Here is a 20,551-nt window from a genome sequence, read left to right as displayed (position 1 = left end):
GACACTTTGGGAGAGCTCTGGGGACAGAATGGCCCGCTCACCCTGGGGAGACAGCACCATACCCAATCCAAGGGGGACAGCTGAGAAGACCAGGGCCATGTCATGTGCCAGGGTAGCAGTAACAGCTCAGTGGCCCCGGAACTTTGGCACAGAGCAGAGGGAGGGGCACAGAAACACAGCTCATCATATTTTCAGATGCAAAGTTAAAGTCCAGTTAGAAAGCAAGAATGACGCGAGTGGAGGACCCAGCCTTTTGGCTAAAGTGAACCACAAATGCAACTCTGAGCATCCTCCCGAGACAGGAAACGTGACCAGGACCACAGGGCCCCAGGCCTCAGCATCAGGACCAGGGCAGTGTGGACAGTCCCCCCCCCCCCCCAGCACTCACTGGTTTGGAGGCTGGTGGGAACACACATCCCTCCTGTAGCTACATCTGCAAAACAAGGCACACTGACCAATAGGACAGCTACCCCTCAGTGGCCATGCCTAGAGTGGGAATACTGAGCAAATGCTAAGGCCCAACCCAGAGGCAAACTGTTGGGCTGCCGAACAAATGGACCACATGAGCATAGTGTGCCAGCCATGGTTTGGTTACACATGGGAAAGGAGTGGCCTGCAAGCCTGCAAGGGGCAACATGTAAATAACACACTGACTCGAGGTTCTAGTGACAGTGGGAACACACAGCCGTTCAGTGAGAAGTGCCAGTAGTCACAGCTGGGAGTCTCCTGTCCAGCCAGCATCCAGCAAAGCCAAGCAGGCGTCTGCCTCGACACCCATAGCTCATTAGGGCCCAGGGCATGCAGGCCTTACCAGCTCCCCGTCCTCAACAATATACCTGCTGTAAACTCACTGCATACTTGAAGTTCTTGCTATTTGAACTGTGTCCAGGGACCAGTGACATATCGTGGGATCTGGCTGGAGATAAACCTGTCAGGCTTCTAGACCCCCATGAACCAAAATCTGTGTCTTTAAACCCCTCCCCCAGGGGCATGTAGGCACCAAAGATGCTTTAAGAATCTATGTGAGCTATCCAAGCCAACTATTTCGAAGCAATGCCCCAGGGGCATGTAGGCACCAAAGATGCTTTAAGAATCTATGTGAGCTATCCAATCCAACTATTTGGAAGCAATCCTTTCCCACAGCTTGGCCTCCCTCAGGACCCCCTCAGCATTTCCATCTCATCAGCAGAGAGAAGCCCCGGGAAAAAAAAAAAAAAAAGACTTCCAATGCTGCCTGCATTGCTTCTCAACTGAAAACTGGGTGGCTAAATTTTTAAACAAAACACTGGCTTATTTTTAGCATTGTAAACTGCACAACCAGATGGATAGACACACAGAGATGACATTTGTTACATAAAAACGCCTGACAGTGGGTCCCAAGTCCACTCTAGAGGGGCCTCATTTGCCAGAAGGACAAGGAGCACTGGGCTCCACAGCCATCCAAGGATCCTCCAGGGCCAACGCACTGTACCTGGAACCCAGGAACTCAAGCACGAACAGCCAGAGAAGCAGCAAACAGTGACCAAGAGAGGAACTCCTGGCCAAGACCACATGCCCTCCTTCTCAACCTGACCCCAGGTCCTACCCACACCTGGGGGCCACTCAGACACGGCTACAACCAGGGAAGTGCCTCATTATCTGCAGCCAAAGGCTTCTGGACACCAAAGCCTCTCCAAGGTTGGGGAGAGAGAGAATCGCTAACGAGCCAGGCCCGAGCTACACAAAGTCCTCCTCCTCTCCCTCACCCCAGAGTCAGAGGTGAAGGGCTGGGGAGACAGTTCACTCAAGCACGATGGCCTGAGTTCGAGCTCCAGAGCACACGTTTTAAAAGCCAGGTGTGATGACACTCTTACCAACACTGGGAAGGCAGAGACAGGAGGATCCCTGGAGCTCACTGGCCAACCAGCGTAGCCTACCTGGCAGGCTGCAGGCCAGTGAGAGACCCTGTCTCAAAAACAAACAAAACGAAAGGTGGGTAATGACTGAAGAACACCACCTAACGCTGTCCTCTAGCCAACCACACACACACACACACACACACACACACACACACACCCCTCTCAAGGCTTCAGCTGCCTTGACAAGATCTCTTAGTAAACTGGGCCAAATAGACACTATGAAACACAGAAGAGCTTGAGTAGGGGCCAGCAGCCTGGGGCTCAGCCCCTTACTCTCTGCTTCCTGAACTCTGGGTAATAACAAAAGAGAAGCAAGTGTCACCATATAACTAGAGCCATGGGTTGCAGGTGGCACAAAATACCTCCCAGGACACCCAACCGAAGTCACCAGAACACTACTAAGACAAGCAAGGGTCTCAAAAGTACCCATATTCAAGATGAGTAGACGTTGGTTGGTTGGTCTGTTCTCCGTTAAACAACCTCACTACATAGCCCAGCCTGGTCTCAAACTCCTGATCCTCCTGCCTCAGAGTTCTAAGTGCTGGGATTACAACCAACGCTTGGCAAAGGAATGTTTGAACCAGCAGTCTCTTCAGCCAGCATTAACCATGTGAAGCAGAGCCAGTCAAAATGCCCCCGCCACAGCCCAACAATGAAATGTTACTGACAGACAGGAAGACCGAGACTCTGAGCCTACAAACACCTTCAACGTGTTCAACCTAAGAAAATTCTGAACTGACCAGCCTGAGTTTGAACCCTGGGATGCACATGTCAGGAGAGAACCAACTCCCTCAAGTTGTCCTCTGACTTCCACATGTGTGCCATAGTATGTGTATGACAGCTGTCTGCTGTCTTTCAGACAGAGCCTCCATCCCTATCCAAGTGAGCCAGCCCTGGATACCTGTTGGAACATAGCTACGGCATTCCTGGAAATTCTTCCTAAGTGGACAGTGTCAAACAGAGATGAGCATGCAAAGGCACTCATGGCCATGCAGTTCATGATATTTCAAAAATGTCCTCCAGTAGGAAATCAAGTAAACAGAGCAGTCACCTCTACACAGGAACATACCCTGACTGCTTCTCAGAGTCCCAAGGACTTAAGGAAGGAGATGCCTAGGCAGGCCGTGGTAGCACACACCTTTAATCCCAGTACTCAGGAGGGAGAGGTAGGCCAGCCTCGTCCATAGAGCAAGTTCCAGGACAGCCAGGGCTACACAGAGAAACTCTGTCTAGGAAGAAAGGGAGGGAGAAAAGAAGGGAGGGAGGGAAGGAAGGAAGGAAGGAAGGAAGGAAGGAAGGAAGGAAGGAAGGAAGGAAGGAAGGAAGGAAGGAAGGAAAGGAGATACCTGAATCTCACCATGAGCCAGCCCACCTCCTCAAGCTGAACCTCAGCTTCTCCAGGAAGGGACTTGGCATCTTTCAAGGGTGTCTACTCAAGGATAGAGACATGGCTCAGCAGTTAAGAGGCTACTCTTCCAGAAGACCCAGGTTCAATTCTCAGCACCCACATGGCAGCTCACAACTATCTATAATTCCAGTGATAGGAGATCTGACACCCTCATCTTTTGTAGGCAAGACAAAAATGCACATAAAACGAATAAATAAATTTTAAAAAATCAGATTGATTAAAAAAAAAAAAAAAAAAAAGAGTGTCCACTGAATGTGATACACCACCCAGGTGGAGAACTGCTGATGTGAATCCAGTAGCCAGTCGATACTTCGGACCTCTTAGATGTTGGTGACATGTTGGTAAATAAAAAAGCAGGTTACAACAAAACAGTGTCTAGAACGTGATCCCATTTCTGTACAAAATGGGAAAGAAAAAAAGGTGTTTCTACACAGCTGTAGGTGTGATTTATTCCTAGATCCCTGGAAGAAAGCCCAAGGACAACACCCAGGCGTTCACTTGGGGACCTCACCATGCTGAATATGCACTTTGGCATCAAGTAGAATTTCTTTTTCAAACGTATACATTGTGATGCACCTATAATTAGAAAATGGTTTGTTTTTTTTTTTTAATTTTGATTTTAAAGCAGTGTTGTAAGTGTCTGGGTCCCTGTCCTACACTGTGCTCCCTGACTTACTGCCCTGGAGAGGCACCCTTACCCATGTCCAGGGTTCTGGGTGGGAGCAAGCCTCCTCAGCTCTCAGGAACTCCCTATTGTTAGGGGGACACTACACTGAGTCTAAGGTGGCAAACCTCCTCCGCCGCCGCCGCAGCCGCCGCCGCCGCCGCCGCCGCCGCCACCGGGCTAGGATGGACCAATGTCCCAGAGGGTCACACTAGCGGGAAGGTGCTGGAACCCCTCAGCATCACAGGAGCACCAAGGCAGTGACAGGAACTTCCTCTCCAAAGGAATTTCTAGCACAAGTCAGAGCAGAGGTCGAAGGCCAAGGGGAAGGAAAAGGAGCCCTTGGTTGGGGAAGAAGTGCAGGGCATTCTTCATTGCTCCAAATGCCTGTTAGGGAGGAACAGCACACTGGCGTTCGGGGATTATTCACAGGAACAGAGGCCATCTGAGATCCTATTTGGCCCGCCTAGACTCTTCTAGTTGCAATTTACCTGCTACTTTGTTAAATTGCCCTCCTACTTTCTTCCTTTTTTCCCTCCTTTGCTGAGCAAATTTGATATATTAATTAGGTGTTTTAATCTAAAAAAAAAAATTCATCAGAAGGTCTCACATTACCATGGCAACTGTACAGTTCCAGTACATGCAAGTCACCAGCACAGCACGACCGCCTCTGAGGCCCCACTACATCAGGGGAAAGGAGTGACTTAGGCACAGGAGTCCAGGCCCTCCTCCCTCTCTAAAGGCTGCTCTTCTGCCTAGCTGCACCCTTTTATGTTAATGAATCCTACCTAACACCTTCACACTAGGCACTTTGCGGAAGGAAACACCATATCCTGAATCCATGTGTGCCCTGCTAACGACCCAGACAAGTGGTCACTCACCCAGAGAACATTCTCAGCCTCCAGGCCCAGTACTCCACTTGGTCTCTTAAACCCACCCAAACCCAGTTAAGTTCTGGAGGTATGTCAATCCGGGGCCACACACCAATGATGAGCACCACCAGTGTGATACATCATACAAAACAAGGCCTGGCGAGCCACATCAGTGGATCATCTTCATAAGCCTGGAACAGTCAGGACCTCTGCCATCCTACCATAACACAAGCACGTACGGGGTTAGGTTCCCAAGTCACAGCGAGCACCACAGTTGACCTTGCTCCCGTGCCCCTCTGGGAACCCTCGAGTTCTGAGACAGCACACTGTGAGGAAGCAACAGTGGGCTTACACCACCGACCGACCACAGCCCTTGTACTACATCAATCTCTGTTTCCACCCTGCTGCCTTGGAGACATGACGCAGAGACACGGAAGGGTAGCCAGCCCTTGGCTGGCACCAGCAAGTACTGAAATCAAATGTGTTTCCCAGACCACTCATCTTGTAGCCAGAAACCAGATGTAAGCCCATTTACTGATCTGCTCCTTCCAACTGGGCAGGGTTTTTGTTTGTTTGTTTGTTTTTAACTCTGAATACTGACGTTGCAAACGAACGCATAACATGTGAGTCCTGCTGTCCCCAAGTTCAGAGCACAGTGACCAGCCACCTCAGAACACACTGTGCCTGAAGCAGACAGACTTGAATGCCCATCCCCCACGGACGATACTCAGCAGAGGCCTGGAACTCACTGGCCTGACCCCATGCCTCCCATTTTGGAAAGGAATGCCAGCATGTAGCCCCACATGCTCTCCAACACAGGCCTGGGTTCTGACTATTGTAATTTCCTAAATGCTTAAATTATTTATTGGAAATAAGTAGCCTGGGCTCCTGTGCCGAGCTGTGTTCTAAAATTATAAAAAAAAAAAAAAAAAAAATCCATCATATCTCTGCAGGCTGCCTACAAATGAAAATGCATATTTCAACTATTTTAAGAAAATGTCAAAAAAACATCAAATGTGTCATGATTGTACCATTTAAAATTATCCTTATGGCATCTGTAGAAAAAAAAAAAAAAGCTATATGTTGCATGTGATTCCATCACAGTTCCCCCAAAGCCACATCCAGCAGGTGCTAAGTGAAAGGTCCCTGTACCCAGCATGGCCCCAGAGGTTGTGCTTGCAAAGCCAGCAGTCTGGCACCTCTCATCCTCGGCTTCTCACCAGTGGCTACCTTGCCCTGCTATTCAAGAGACACAGGTCCTCCAGGTCAACAGCTATTCTTGCAGAAAGATTTCACAGAACCCGAGTTCCCCCGAGGGCGGGTCTCTGCACAAAGGCTGTGCAGCACAATCCAGTGTATGTTCTGGGCTTGCACGGTGCATGGCAAACTGAAGGGCCCAGGCCCCTGTGCCACCTGTAGGGCAGACACCTTACTTCACAAACTGCACACTAAGCGAGCACCTCCTGGAATTAAAAGTAACCACGCAGCCTGCACACCACCCGTAAAGGAAACTGAAAACATGCGGTGTGCCTTAGCGGGTGGTGTCGCGCCCGAGCCTGGAGCCTCCACGGATCACCCACTCTCACCTCGCAGGGCGAGCCAGAGCCTGCCCTGCCCGCTGCACTGTCACTGGAAACAGGACGCACATGGGGACTTCAGGGGTGGTCTAATAGTTTCTCCGGAAACGCAGACGCCCCACGCGGTCCCACCCAGGTGGCGACTGTGTCCCAACGCAGAGAAATGCCACCTCCGCGTCCGCCCTGCGATAGTGCGCGAGGTCTCCGGGGCCCGGGTACCCGGCTGTCCCCGGGAGTCCCCAGTGGGCGGTTTCACTCACCGTCCTCCTTGTCGTCAAACACCGGCCTCCGCGTGCTGGCTGCCGATATGGACGACATAGACATCCTCTTCTTCCACTTGCTCCACTGAAACAGGGGGCGCGGCTGCGCGCGGGCATCGCCGGCGTCCCGGGCCCGGGGCTGGCTGGCTGCGGGCTGCGGCAGGGCGGGGGGCGCATCGGAGCCCGCGGGGCGCGCGCGACCGGGAGGAGGCGAGCCCGGGGGCGCCGCGGCGCTGCTGCCCCTGCGCTCGGCGCCGCTCCTCATCGCCAGGCCTGGGTTTGCGCAGCGGCCACAGCCCGGAACATGGCCCGCCGCCCGGCCGGGCAAGAGCAGCAGAGCTAGGGGCCGGCAGCGCGGGCAGTACGCCTAGTATCAGCTCTGGCTCTCCGGGGCAGCCGACCCGCGGATTGTGAGCAGCGGGGCGGGGCCGGAGAGGTGGACTCGGGGTGGAGTCCGGAACCTGGGCGGGGCCAGGCGGGGCCAGGGCGGGGCAGGTATTGGATTCAGAACAACGCGCTCAGCGTGGGTTACCGGTGGAGAAGGGTCTGGTTCACGTGGGCTCGAAAACCCTTGCACCGAAAAGGCAGCGGGGATGAAAGCGAGAGCGAACAGATGTCAGTCTCCTTCCTTCTATCCTGAAGCGCCGGAAAGGCCAGGGACAAGAATTCTTTGCTTCACTGGGCAACGGAGACTTTTGGGGGCCCTGCAGGAATGCTGTGACCGGCGAGCAATCGGGAATCCCCTGGGCTTTCCAACCTCCGCTGACTTTGTAGAAAAGGTTGCGTGCAGATTTCTGTCACTCAATCCTTAGAAACCTCAAACTTAAGGCCGTGGCTTTGCGCTGTGCACATAATGGGGGTCGCAGGAAGTGGCTGCGCTGCCCTGCAGTGGCAGCAGGGTGTTATCCCTCTCCGAGGCCACAGGAGGCGCGGGATCTCGACGCTCGACGAGGGTGGGAGCAGGCGGTATCTGGCACGCAAGCTCCGCCCAGCGCGGACTCTGGCTACGAGAGCGCGCATACACACAGACGCTCGTGTCCTGAAACCTAGGTGTGCTGTACCCTAGTCTAATTCTGACCTCTCCTAGTATGGCTCATTGGACACCGAATAGAGTCCCCTAGTGCAGTTTCGCGCCATAGTCCTGGCGAGGAGCACAAGTCGTCCAGAGTCCTGTGTCTGCCCCAAGATTCCCCTAGGTTCTTAGCTGCACATTGGAAAGCCTGGAGCGCAGTTTAGCCTCTCTTGTCTCTGCTCCTTCACAAGGTCGAGATACTTGGCTTCCGGCATCTAAGGCCTGGTCACTTAGACCAGTGTTACTCGCTGGTCTAACTTTTGGAAGTCTGCCTGCTTCTGTCCTGCCCTAAAGCCTGGTCACAAAGATAGCCCTTCTCTCCACCACCTGGAAGTCTGGGGTGGCCTTCCTTCTGTGAATTAAAGGTGACCTCCCTCAGCATAATGTCTACAGCATCATTCCTTCAGTCATGGCAGGTTCTTCTTTTGGAAATGCAGTAAGGCCTCCCAGCTTTCTTGGCTGGAAAAATCTAAGTACAGGTGACCTGACTCTCTTCTGGGTCAACATTTTAGGAGCTAGAACCCCATTGGTTTACAATCCCCTCACCTCCCCACCCCCTGCTAAACAGGAGCCCCCTCCTTTTCTTCCTTGGCTAAGACAATGGATGACACAGAGGACAAGGTACAAGGGAGGCACCAGCTGTTTGGAGGTTTTAGGGAGGATTTACTGTGTAGCATAGCTGAAGGTCAGCCTGGCTATCTACCACAGGTCTCCATGGAGTCTCAAGGTAAACTCTCCAGGGCAGAGACGGTGGGATATATCCTGGCTGATGTCTATTGTTTTCTGCACTCGGCACTGTTTCCACTGCCTAGACCTACACACACCTGCTGCATGCCCTGCTCAGAGGAGCTCCTCAGCTTTCATTGTGGGGAAGAGAGTGGAGGCCAACCAAGCCACCCTGTACATCAGAATTCCCCGAGGGCCTTGACCCAAATAGTGGCAGCCTTTCCCTCCCCAGACCTCTGCAAATGGCAGGAAAGAAATAAAATCTACAGTTCTGTCATCCCCGCGCCCGCGCCCCCCCCCCACCACCACCACAAGAGACAGAGGGAACAGAAGGAAGAGAGTTTCCCAGACAAAATACTAATGGGAGAGAGGCTGGGAAGAGAGCTTGTCTGCCACAGAAGCAAGAGTTCCATCCCCAGCACTCACATAATGAGTTCCACTCCCAACACTCACTTGCCTGCCACAGAAGCATGAGTTCCATTCCCAGCCAGACAGCATGAGTCTGTAGTTCTAGCATGGGAAAGCCAAAACAGGAGGCTCTCTGGGACTTGCTGGCCAACCAGTCTAGCTAAATTGAGTGAGTTCTGGGTTTAGTGAGAGACCTTGTCTCAAAAAATAAGTAGAGAGTGAATTAAGAGGGGCAATGTTGATGTCTCTGACGGTCCAAATATTATGATTAATACTTAAGACACCTAAGAGGCTAATAAAGCACACTTCTGTGTGTGTCCTGGATGGCATTTCCAGAGAGGACTGACATGTGGTACCACAGCTGAAGGGGAAGGTCCACCCTGAATGTGGGCCACACAAATCCACAGGGTAGAGTCCTGAGTGGGATAAAGGGGAAGGAGGAGGAAGCCCACCAGCACAGATGTGCTGGCTCTGCCCCCTGCTCACCACAAGAGGAGCATCCCTGCATCACCACTGTTCTGATTTCATTCTGCTATTGTGATAAGACACTCTAACCAAAAGCAACTTAGGGGAGAAAGGGTTTATTTCAGTTCACAGGTCACAACCCGTCATCCAGGGAACTCAGAATCGGACACCACAGAGGAATGTTTCTTCGTGGCTCACTCACAAGCTTTCTTTTTTTCTTTTTCTTTTTCTTTTTTTAAGATTTATTTATTTATTATGTATACAATGTTCTGTCTGCATGCATCCCTGCAGGCCAGAAGAGGGAGCCAGATCTCATTACAGATGGTTGTAAGCCACCATGTGGGTGCTGCGAATTGAACTCAGGACCTCTGGAAGAACAGCCAGTGTTCTTAACCTCTGAGCCATCTCTCCAGCCCCACAAGCTTTCTTATACAGCCCAGGATCACCTGTCTAGGGATGGTGCTGCCCACAGTGGGCTAGGTCCTGCTATGTCAATTACGAATGACAGTCCTCTACAGACATGCCCTCAAGCCGATTTTATCCAAGAAATCCCTCAACTCAGATTCCCTTCTCAGAGGACGCTGGACTGTCAAATTGAGAGTCAAAACTAACTAGAACACTCAGATATTTGTCACAATGACAAAATATCTGACTGAAAACTGGGTGAGCCAGGCTTCCAGCCATAGCTCAGGGTCCAGAGGTGTGTAGATCAGACAGTAAGAACCAGGCTAATGAAGGGCTTACAGCATAAACAGACAGGAAATGCTGCACCGAGATGTACGTTGCACCTAATTCCCCACCAAGAGGCTGGAGTTTGAGCCAACCATAATTAAAAAGTGAGCTGGAAGGCCAGTAGGGGGTTCCCAAGCTCCCTAATATCTTCAGGAGTCTCAACATAAACGCCAAGTCCCAAATCCCACCTGAGTATTTTCAGCTCAGATGTCTCGAATCTCCTCATCTAAATCAGGCACATAGCCCCTCCCCTCCATCCACACACATTTTCGCTTTCAGCAGCTCCAGTTATCCTGGGTAAATTGCTGTCCAAAAATCTTAGCTACAGAGGCTGAGAGGATAATTCAGTCAGTAATGTGCTCACAGCACAAGCATAAGGACCTCAGCGAGATTCCCCCAGAACTCATGTCAAAAGCGAGGTAGGATGTTGCACACTAGTAATCCCAGCTCTGAGGAAGTAGGGGCAGGCGAGTGCTGAGCTAGCCTAGCTAAACCACTTTTTTTTTCCCCACTTAGTGCCCCCTCTTCATTATTAGATTCACTGTGGTGATATCTGGTACTCATAGTTAAGTAACCCTTACTTTACTTCACACTGGCCCCAAAGAGTAAATGTGAAAGTGACATTAGGATTTGGACATACGCCCAGGAGAAGGTATAAAGCCCTTCCTGTAAATAAAGGGGGAAAGTGCCTCACTTAGGAAGGAAATAAACAATCCTGGATTGAGACTGCTAAGATCGGTGATAAGAATAAATCTTGCCTGTGAAATTATGAAGAAATAGGTGCTGGTTTTGCTGTCTCACCAAACTGCTAAACTTATACCACAGTGTGTGACAAGTGCTTTGCCAAGATGGGAAAGCCAGGGAGTGTGTGTGTGTGTGTGTGTGTGTGTGTGTGTGTGTGTGTGCACATTGCCCTCTCTTTAAGGCTCTTCTGAGGATGTTTGGATACACTCAAATCCGCTCTCTACCTGGGGTCCCAGCAGCTAGAAAACAAGTTATCTGCTTCCATGCTGCAAGAGCAGGATGGGTAAGAGGTAGACACTTCCATCCCAGGGAAGAAATAAGGGATGAAGGAACCACCAGGCCCAAGTAAGATGAAACCTAGTAGGAAAAACCTAGGCCTGACAAGACTTCTCTGCAGCTCCATGCTCCACTCTCTAGGCCTGGAGAGACCCCTGAAGCCCCTGCATGGTCCAGAGGGTGTTTTCTGTGGTGATATTTTGTTTGTGCTCTAACAAATAAAACTTTCCTGTAGATCGGAATGAGGAGCTAAGCCACTAGTTAACCATAGAGGCCAGGCAGTGGTGCCACACACCTTTAATCAAAGCACTTGGGAGGAGGAAACAGGAAGATCAGGAGTTTAAGGCCAACTTGGGCTACACGAGATTGAGCCTGTCTAAAAGAGAAGCAGAGTCAGGTGGTGGAGGCTCACGCTTTTAATCCCAGTACTTGGGGGTGAAGACAGGAAGTGATAAGGCTGGACTGAGAAAGGAATATAAGGCGGGAGGAGACAGGAGCTCAACCCCCCTTCAAGCTGAGGAGTTGGTGAGGTGAGATGTGGCTGTGGCTTGCTCTTTTGTCTCTCTGATCTTTCAGCATTTACCCTGATATCTGACTCTGGGTTTTACTATTAAGACCAATTAGGATTCACGCTACAGTTTCCCTCTGTCTTGAAGTGTGCACACATTTTCAGGAAAATAATGGCAGTCCATTTTCTGCTTGCAGAATCGTGGAAGTCCAGCAGCTTCCCTGCACTCTGTCCTGAATCTGTCCATTCTAGTCAAGCTGAGGGCATTTCTGCTGACAGAACGTTCTTTAAGGCCTAGTGAATCTCCTAGTTACAGCAGAAAAGCACTCTGAAGACCATCCCGAACACCCCGTCTCTGCTCCTCCCTCAGTTTGATCACTTCAGCCACCATTTAGGATGTATTTTCCCCACAGTGGATTTCCTAGTTTGAATAACTTTTGTGACCTGGATAGGCCAGCAAGCTCCCATATAATTCCGTGCTAACTTGTTTTCACTTAACAGATCCTATCTGTCTTCCCTTTCTTCCCTCTACCTTTACAAGGGACAGTGAGAAACCAGCCCAAACACCTGTAATGCTCTGCTAGAAAAATCTCAGCTAAACATCCAAAGTTCTCACTCTGCATTATACTTTTCACCCAACAGCAGGACACTATTCCCTCCGGGTGTCTACTGTATTACTTTGGGGAAGCATTTCCTCCCGTTTCTAGGCATGTGTTTTCACCTGTCCCCCCTACCCCAAGCACCTTCATAGTCCACATCTCTAACCATCAGTCTCAGAACGTTGAGCCCATCCAGATTAGCAAGGACCATTTCCCGTTGTGGAATATTATTTTAACTGGTCAAAGATGTGTTACATTTGTTTATGCTGCATTTGTTTAATGAGGTAAGGATGTGTGTTCAATTATAAAGATGTATTACATTTGTTTCACCTTGCCTGCCTAAGGCACCTGATTGGTCTAATGGAGAGCTGAATGGCCAGTAGCTAGGCAGAGAAAGGATATGCTGAGTGACTGGCAGAGAGAATAAATAGGAGGAGAAATCTAGGCTCGACAGAGAAGAGAAATGAGAGAACAAGAGAGGTCACACCCGGGGGCAAGAAGCCCAGCAGCTGCCAGACAGACAGACAGACATGAGAAGCAGTGAAAGTAAGACATACAGAAAGAAAAAGAAGAGAAAAAAGAGGGAAGGAAGGAAGGAAGGAAGAGAGAGAGAGAGAGAGAGAGAGACAGAGAGAGAGAGAGAGAGAGAGAGAGAGAGAGAGAGAGAGAAGGAAAGAAAGAAGAAAGAAAGAAAGAAAGAAAGAAAGAAAGAAAGAAAGAAAGAAAGAAAGAAAGAAAGAAAGAGAAAAAAAGAAAGAAAAGAGAAGAAAGAAGTAAAAAGTCCTGAGGCCAAAATGTAGATAAAGAGAAACAGGTTAATTTAGGTTAAAAGAGCTAGCCAGAAATGAGCCTAAGTTGGTATGAGCATTCAAAACTAATAAGTCTCTGTCATCATTTGGGAGCTGGTTGGTGGCCTAAAAACAAAAGCCTGGTATAACTTCCTGTGCCTAAAGTCAGCAACAACCACATGATGCCTTTCCAGACACACCTACATTAGGGTTTGCTTGAGCTACCCCCAGGCAAGTGGGCACACACGACTAGCCTCTGCCCGTTAAAGGATCAGCTCTGTGGGGAAGATGGAGTAGAGTATCTTGCAGTTCACACAGGGGCATGAGATGGACATGGGTGAGACAAGAATATGTTACTCAACAATGCATACAGATCTTAATAAGCAGACACAATTTAACTTGTCAGCTGACAAGAAGACAATAAATTTGAAGAAGATATTATATACTTTTAAAAAAATCACTTCTAGAAGCCAATGGAGCAGAGGTGGGGAGTTATAGTCAAGGGAAGACAGGATGGGTGTGAAGAAAGAAAGGAGGAAGAGGAGGAGCCTTCAAAGAAAGAAGGATGTAAACCCAATGGGAGTAAAAGGGTGGGAAAACATAAATCTACAAAGCAGAACATTACAAATGATATCAAAATAAAACAAATCATTTTATGAAATCACGAAGGGGCAGGCAATGTGGCTCAGCTGGTAAAAGTACTTGGAACTCACTGATGACCTGAGTTTGACTCCAGAACCCACAGTGGACGGGCAGAGCTGACTCTCAAATTGTACTCTGACCCCTACATGTGCACCAAGGCGGGCTGGTGCCTATGTGTGCATGCACATACACAGAGACAGAAAGAGACAGAGAGATGGAGACAAACAAAAATAGACAGAGACAGAAAGAGAAACAGATACAGAGGCAAAGAGACAGAGATCTAAAAAAATAAATAAATAAAAAATAAAAATATAAAAGCTCTAGCATTATAGAATAAGAAGGAAATTTTCATATCAGAAATAAGGAGGAGGGGGCTGGAGAGATGGCTCAACAGTTAAGAATACTGACTGCTCTTCCAAAGGACCCTGGTTCAATTCCCAGAACCCACATGGCAGCCCAAAAAAACTGTCTGTAACTCTAGTTCCAAGGGATCCAACACCATCACACAGACATACAGGCCGACAAAACACCAATGCACATAAAATAAAAATAAATAATATAAAAAAGAGAAATAAGGAAGGGTCAGCACTAGAGTCCCTTAAAAAGACTCACTAAAAGAATATTATGAAAGTTTTCCACCAATATAGCCTCAACTCGGATGATGAATGGAGGAATTCTTTGAAAAATGTAATTCTTCAAAACTGTCAGAATAGGAAATAGAGCAGTTCCATATTACCGTGTGTGAAAGTTTCCCAAAGAGTCAAGTAATGAAAGCTTGGTCCCAAGCTGGTGGATCACGAGGTCACTTGTGCCATGGATGGGTGAATCAGCTGAGTCCAGTGCAGATGGGCTGTGAGGATGTGGGAATCTATTAGAGGAAGCTGATCATGGAGTCGCTCCAGGTGTGCCATGCCTGGCCCGTCCTGCTTGTCTTTCTGCTTCCTGGCCATCAGGTGAGACACTTTGCTGTACCACAAACTCATTGCTGTGACACTCTGCCCGAAGCAGTGGAGCCAGCCAGGCATGTGTGAAGCCGTAACTCAAAATGTCTTATCTTTTTTTTTCTCTCTCTTTTGAGACAGAGTCTCATACTGACCTCCAGTCTACTATGCAGCTAAGGATAACCTTGAACCCCTGGTCCTCCTCTCTCTATTTCCCAAGGGCTAGAATTACAGGCATGTATCATCACACCTGGATTCAGGATGATGTTTTCTCAGGTATAGTAGCACAACCCATATGTGTAAAAGAAGCAGTGTAATTAAACTGTGTGTGGTGACACACACCTGTAATTCTACCAGCACTGGAGAAGTTGAGGCATGTGGGTTCAAGGCCATTCTGGTTCTAGAACAAGGACGTATAAGCTGTGTTTGCTGTTGAGCCTGGCATCCTAAGTTCAGTTGCCTGGGTCCACAGAATGAAAGAAGAGAGCCAACTCCTGCAGTTGACCTCTGGCCTCACCTCCCCCGGGGCACGTTTTTGCAAGCATGTAAGCACCCTCCCACACACTCACAAAATAGATAAATGAATGTAATGATGACTTTTTAAAAGAAGACTCTGTCTCAATGGAAGGGGGGAAAAACAGAAAGAAAACAAGACATGTAATTAAAAACTTCCCCACAAAGAAAACTAAAGCTGCTGAGACCTCGAATACCCACACAAGAACAATAAATAAACCCTTACACAAATAATAATGCAGAGTGAAGAGACCAGACTAAAGCCTAGCACTTACAGAAACTAGAAGAAAGCTTTGATTTGGGGGTAGACAGAAGGTAATTAGATATGAAACAAAAAGCATGATCCATTAAAAAAAAGTAAACTGATCCTGGTTAACATTAAAAACATTGGTGCTGCAAAGAGTACCATTAAGAGAATAAAAATAGCCGGGTGGTGGGGGTGGGGGTGGGGGTGGGGGTGGCGCACGCCTTTAATCCCAGCACTCGGAAGGCAGAGCCAGGCAGATCTCTGTGAGTTCGAGGCCAGCCTGGGCTACCAAGTGAGTCCCAGGAAAGGCGCAAAGCTACACAGAGAAACCCTGTCTCGAAAAACCAAAAAAAAAAAAAAAAAAAGGAGAGAGAATAAAAAGACAGATTGGGCCAAAACAACTCAGCCACACAGTGGAGAGAGTTCAGTAGACGCTACGCCAAAGAAGTCATATAAACAGCTAACACACCCATGAAAATGGGACCCACATCACAAATCACAAGGAAAACCTAAACCACAACAAGATGCCATTATCCACTCATAAGAATAAAAAGGCTGTAATCAAAAGAACAAACACCACCAAGAGTTGGAGGTGGTCAGTCTGGGGCTCACATTTTGCTCAGAGGAATGTAAAGTGCCACAGCTGCTTTGGAAAACACTGCCTTAAAATTTTAAGCACACTTACCATGCGACTCAGAAATGTAGGAATATAAAATATATGCCAACTCAGAGTATGAATATTCATAGCAGCATTATTTCATAATAACCGGAAGCTAGAAATAGTCCAAATGTCTGCCCCCTGGTGAATGGATACACAACAGCATATCAATGCCCTGGAGCTCAACTGAGCAAGGCACAGCAAAGGAACACTGACGAGAGAGAGAGAGAGAGAGAGAGAGAGAGAGAGAGAGAGAGAGAGAGAGAGAGCGCGAGCGAGCAAGCAGATCAGCCTCAACAGCAACCTACCCAACAAACAGAGCCATGTGAAAAGACTGCATGCTACAGGATGCCGTTCATGAGAAAGGCCCGGAAGAGCAAGGTATGGAGATAGCCAGGAGGTCAGCGCTCATTGGGTTGGGGTGGGATTGATACTGACAGGCTTTGGAGTGCTGAGTACAGAGGTCTCAGTGGACTGAGGCCAAGGTCTGTCTTCCCTCTTTCTGTCATCTTTTCATCCCCACCGAGTGCTGTGGTTAGAATGTCAAACGTCCCCCATAGGCTCATGTGACTAACCAGCTGATCCCCAGCTGGTGATGCTGTTTGGGAAGGTTGTAAAACCTTTGTGGTGTGTGTCCTGGCTGGCAGTGGTGGGTTATGCCCACTTCTGCTTCTGGCCCAAGTCCTCTACCTCCTGATCTGGCTGACATGGGAGAAACTCAGACACACTTTTTGCTGTTATATGGCACACACACAAACCATACACATCATCACCATCATCATCATAATAAATAATAATTTTAGATAAATGAAATAAAGTCTTGAATGGTGAGAGATTCCCACCTTCTTGTGCCCTTCTGCTCTAGAATAGGGAAAGCAAAGTACCTGGAGACTATGCGGACTCTAGGCACTCAGGAGTGGGGACAATTTGCTACCTTCCTTCTCACTCCCAGGGGATGCCACAGTCACTCAATTTGTTAGGTATAAAACCAGAGCAACAACTCTAGCTTCCAGCACTTTGGAGGTTGCTGCAGGATGCAGAAATATGTGGTAGGAATTCAGATAACTATGACAAAAGCTATTACCTGGAAGGTCAAGGACTTTCCAGAGGAAGCCAAGGCTCAAGGAGTATTGGTGTTATTTGGCTTCTTTAATATATAAGCTGTTTTCTGCTATGAACTTCATATGAGCTATCATAGCTTCCCTAATTGATTCTTCTTCCTAAGACCTTCTAAACAGTGTGGATTGATCATTCCTTGGGCATATACGATTAAGGTATTTGGATACAGTCACACAGGCAAGGCTTCCTGCTTCCAGGCTTTCTGCTTCTTTTTAGCGTTAGAATCATATGTCTGCCTTCTGCAATTATCTATTATCTCCTTTAGCAAGCATCCAAAACCAGGGCCAGCTCCAGACAAACGCATCTAAGGACAAACAGAATAAGCTTTCCAGACACCCCCCCCCCCCCCCCCCCCGCTAGTCTCCTGAATGAAGGTCAATACCCACACGGAGACACCACCTAGGCCATAACTTTGCTTCTTGTGCAAATTAAGTCAGACCCCCCTTTCTCTCACAGCCTAAGTGGCACCTCTAGACTTCCCCTCAAGTAACTTACTTAGAAAAAAGGGCTTTTTCATACCAGGTGATTCGAGCTATAACACAGGTTTCCTAGCTCCAGTAGACTTCCCCGGCAGCAGGGCCAGAGTATTGCTGATTGTAGGTGTATGGAGATGGGTCACAGGGAGAGGAAAGGAAGGGACAGGATGGAGAGAGGAACAAAGACAAAGATGAGAATGAGATGGAAAGAACTTAGAACTATGAGAGGACAGTGGGAGAAGGGACGGAGAGGAGCTAAGTATGAGAACAGAACCGAAGCCGCATAGATAGAATTTTGTCCTAGAAGAGTAAAGTGAGTGGACTAAAGAGTTCCGCGTAGGTAGATTAATTTGATATCCCTCAGATTACTATCCCTGCTACTTGTAGCGTCTTCCCCAGGACTCTGGGAGAACTCTCCTCAGGGCAGGCACCTGAGGGGCTTTCAAAAGGAGGTGGCTATGTGGTTCTCTTTCGGAGCATCCAGTGACACTCTAAATTAACAATGAATTGCAAAATCTACCTATTGGCCTGTCAAGAGCGAAAACCCCACTGAGGCACTGGGAAGGAAGCCATCCTCCCTTCTGCATCAACCCCACCCATGCCTTGCTTGTAAGGGAATCTTGTTCAAATACTTCCAGAATCTTTAGAAAAGGGCCAAACCAATTCCTCGCATCATCTGGGTTTAGCAGCCCACGATCCTCTTTTCAAAATAGGCTTAGTGTCTCATCCGCTTTTGACACTGAAAAAAAGGGGCAAGTTCTGCAGTATAGCATCAGTCTTTGGGGGTACTGAGAAAGCACTGTCACTGGGGGGGCCAGCCCCCCACCATGGCTGAGGACTTCCCAACAGAAGCTCCTGGGAAGGTTTAGGTCTCTCCAATAGGCATTATTTGCCAATGATACAGATTGTAGCCTTCACTAGAGAGGTAGTAGCCCCAAGGTCAAGGTCATTGTCCATAATAACCAGTCATTCCTATATACTGGACAGCCCCAACCCAGCATCCTAACCAGATCAATGGGTCGTTCAGCTCAGAGCCTGCCCAGAACAGACACCTATGAGGAATAGAGGCAAGGCTTCGCAATATAGTTACAGCTGCTGTCCTGGCCTCAGGTGCTCCTTGGATGTTCACCTGGGTCAGGATCCCATGGGTATCATTATTCTTGATTGAGATCTAATATTGTGGGCAGAACCACTACCTGGGCAGGGGATGCTGGACTGTAAAAAGTGGAGAAAGCAAGCTGAGCACTAAGTAGGCATGTACTTCTCGATTGTGGATACAGTGTTACCAACTCCCTCTAGTTCCTGTCACTATGACTTCCCCACCACACGGACTGTAACCTGCCTGAACTCTGAGCCCAAATAAACTTTTTTTTAAAAACTATGGAACATTTTAGAAATTTGCATGTCTTCCTTGCAAAAAAGGCCATGCTAATCTACTTGGTATCATCCCAATTTTAGTATACATGCTGCCAAAGCAAAATTAACTTGTAAGTTGCTTTGGTTGGAGCATTTTGTCAGAGCTGTAGTAAAAGTAACTAAGAGGCTGGCTGAATTTTCACATTTCTGTTGTGTTAAGATGGGTATCTACAAAGGAAACCTGTAACAGACTCTGTGGTTTGAACAATAATGACCCCCATAGGCTCATATATTTGAATGCTTGGTCACCAAGGAGTGGACCTCTTTGAAAGGATTAGAAGGATTAGGAGGTGTGACTTTGTTGGAGGTAGTGTGTCACTGGGGGTGGGCTTTGAGGTTTCAAAAGCCCATACCAGGACCAGGCTCTCTCCTTCTCTGCCTGTGGATCAGGATGCAGCTCTCAACTACTCCACCATGCCTGGCATGCCTGCCGCCATGTTCCATGCCACGTCGACGATGGACCAAGCTTCTGAAACTGCAGGAAAGCCCCTGATAAAATACTTTCCTTCTAAGAGTTTCCCTGGTCATGGTGTCTCTTCACAGCAGCAGTGACATATGAATGTCCTGAAGAGTAACAAGGAAACACCCACAGGTGGCATCTGCCAGCAGCCCATCTTCTTGTTCCCAGTCAGCTAGCTAGAAACCGTCTTGCCTGGATAGGAATCCTGGGTAGGCAAGGACAAGCTCTTCAAACGCTGGTCAACATGAATAGTAGCTCCAGGCCTGCAGGAGCGGCAGCAAGTGCTGCCCTCTAGTGTTAGAGCTCCGGTGCAGCCCTTGGTTAACTAAACCCTTAATTCCCTGGGTCCTCCTGGAAGTCCAGGTTGCTTAGCCCTTGACGGTAACTGCCATTACAGCTTCAGAATCTGGGGTGTCAGAGACTTGTAGCCCTAAAGACTTAACAGCTCTAAAGAACTCTTCAGTGACCAGGGCCTGAAGTTCCTCTTCTGGCTTTTTATGGCCTTCTATCCTCCTTCATCTTCTCTCTACTTCTGCTTCCTCTCTTATTCCTACCCTCCCCTCTCAGACGTTCAACTATGTCTTCCTGTGATGGCCACTGTCACAGCCATTCAGGGTGTTCTGGAGGCAGCCACTGCTGCTCTATGGCTGGTGCTGTCTCTGCCACTGGTGCCACTGCCGTCACTGCTACTGTTCAGGCACTGGTGTTTCTTTCTTCATATTACCAGCTCTGCACACTCAAGGGAGACTTTCGTTGAGCCTAAGACTGGAATACCAGAGAGGGAGCACAGGAGGCTCTCTCTCCTAAGAAGTTCTGAACAGCACCAATCAGAGCACACTGCCCATGCAAACCAAGGCTTGAGTTTGAACCAATGGCAGAATTGGCTTTAAAAAAAAAATAATAATAATGTGCCAGGCAATGGTGGTGCACGCCTTTAATCCCAGCACTCAGGAGGCAGAGGCAGGTGGATCTCTGTGAGTTCAAGACCAGCCTGGTCTACAGAGTGAGTTCCAGGATAGGCTCCAAAGCTACACAGGGAAACCCTGTTTCAATATAATCACCATGATCATCATGATCATCAT

At 48.6% G+C, this 20,551-nt stretch overlaps 1 protein-coding gene and 1 non-coding gene across 2 annotated transcripts in view; both read right to left on the bottom strand.

Moving 5' to 3' along the window:
• Positions 1–6,944, bottom strand: part of Stk32c (serine/threonine kinase 32C) — an 84,988-nt gene extending 78,044 nt beyond the window's left edge. Inside the window, exon 1 of the mRNA XM_059250242.1 lies at positions 6,680–6,944. Within this exon, the coding sequence (XP_059106225.1) occupies positions 6,680–6,944 (265 nt within the window). The remainder of the gene's footprint in view (positions 1–6,679) is intronic.
• Positions 6,945–18,967: 12,023 nt separating this feature from the next.
• On the bottom strand, positions 18,968–19,071 carry LOC131902881 (U6 spliceosomal RNA). The gene has a single exon (XR_009377159.1). It is a non-coding gene; the product is annotated as a U6 spliceosomal RNA (small nuclear RNA).
• Positions 19,072–20,551: the final 1,480 nt, after the last annotated feature.

The sequence above is a fragment of the Peromyscus eremicus genome, chromosome 1, assembly GCF_949786415.1.
Source record: "Peromyscus eremicus chromosome 1, PerEre_H2_v1, whole genome shotgun sequence".
Lineage (NCBI taxonomy): Eukaryota > Metazoa > Chordata > Mammalia > Rodentia > Cricetidae > Peromyscus > Peromyscus eremicus.
The sequence above is the reverse complement of the archived record's forward strand: the minus strand, read 5'-3'. Positions and strand labels throughout refer to the sequence as shown.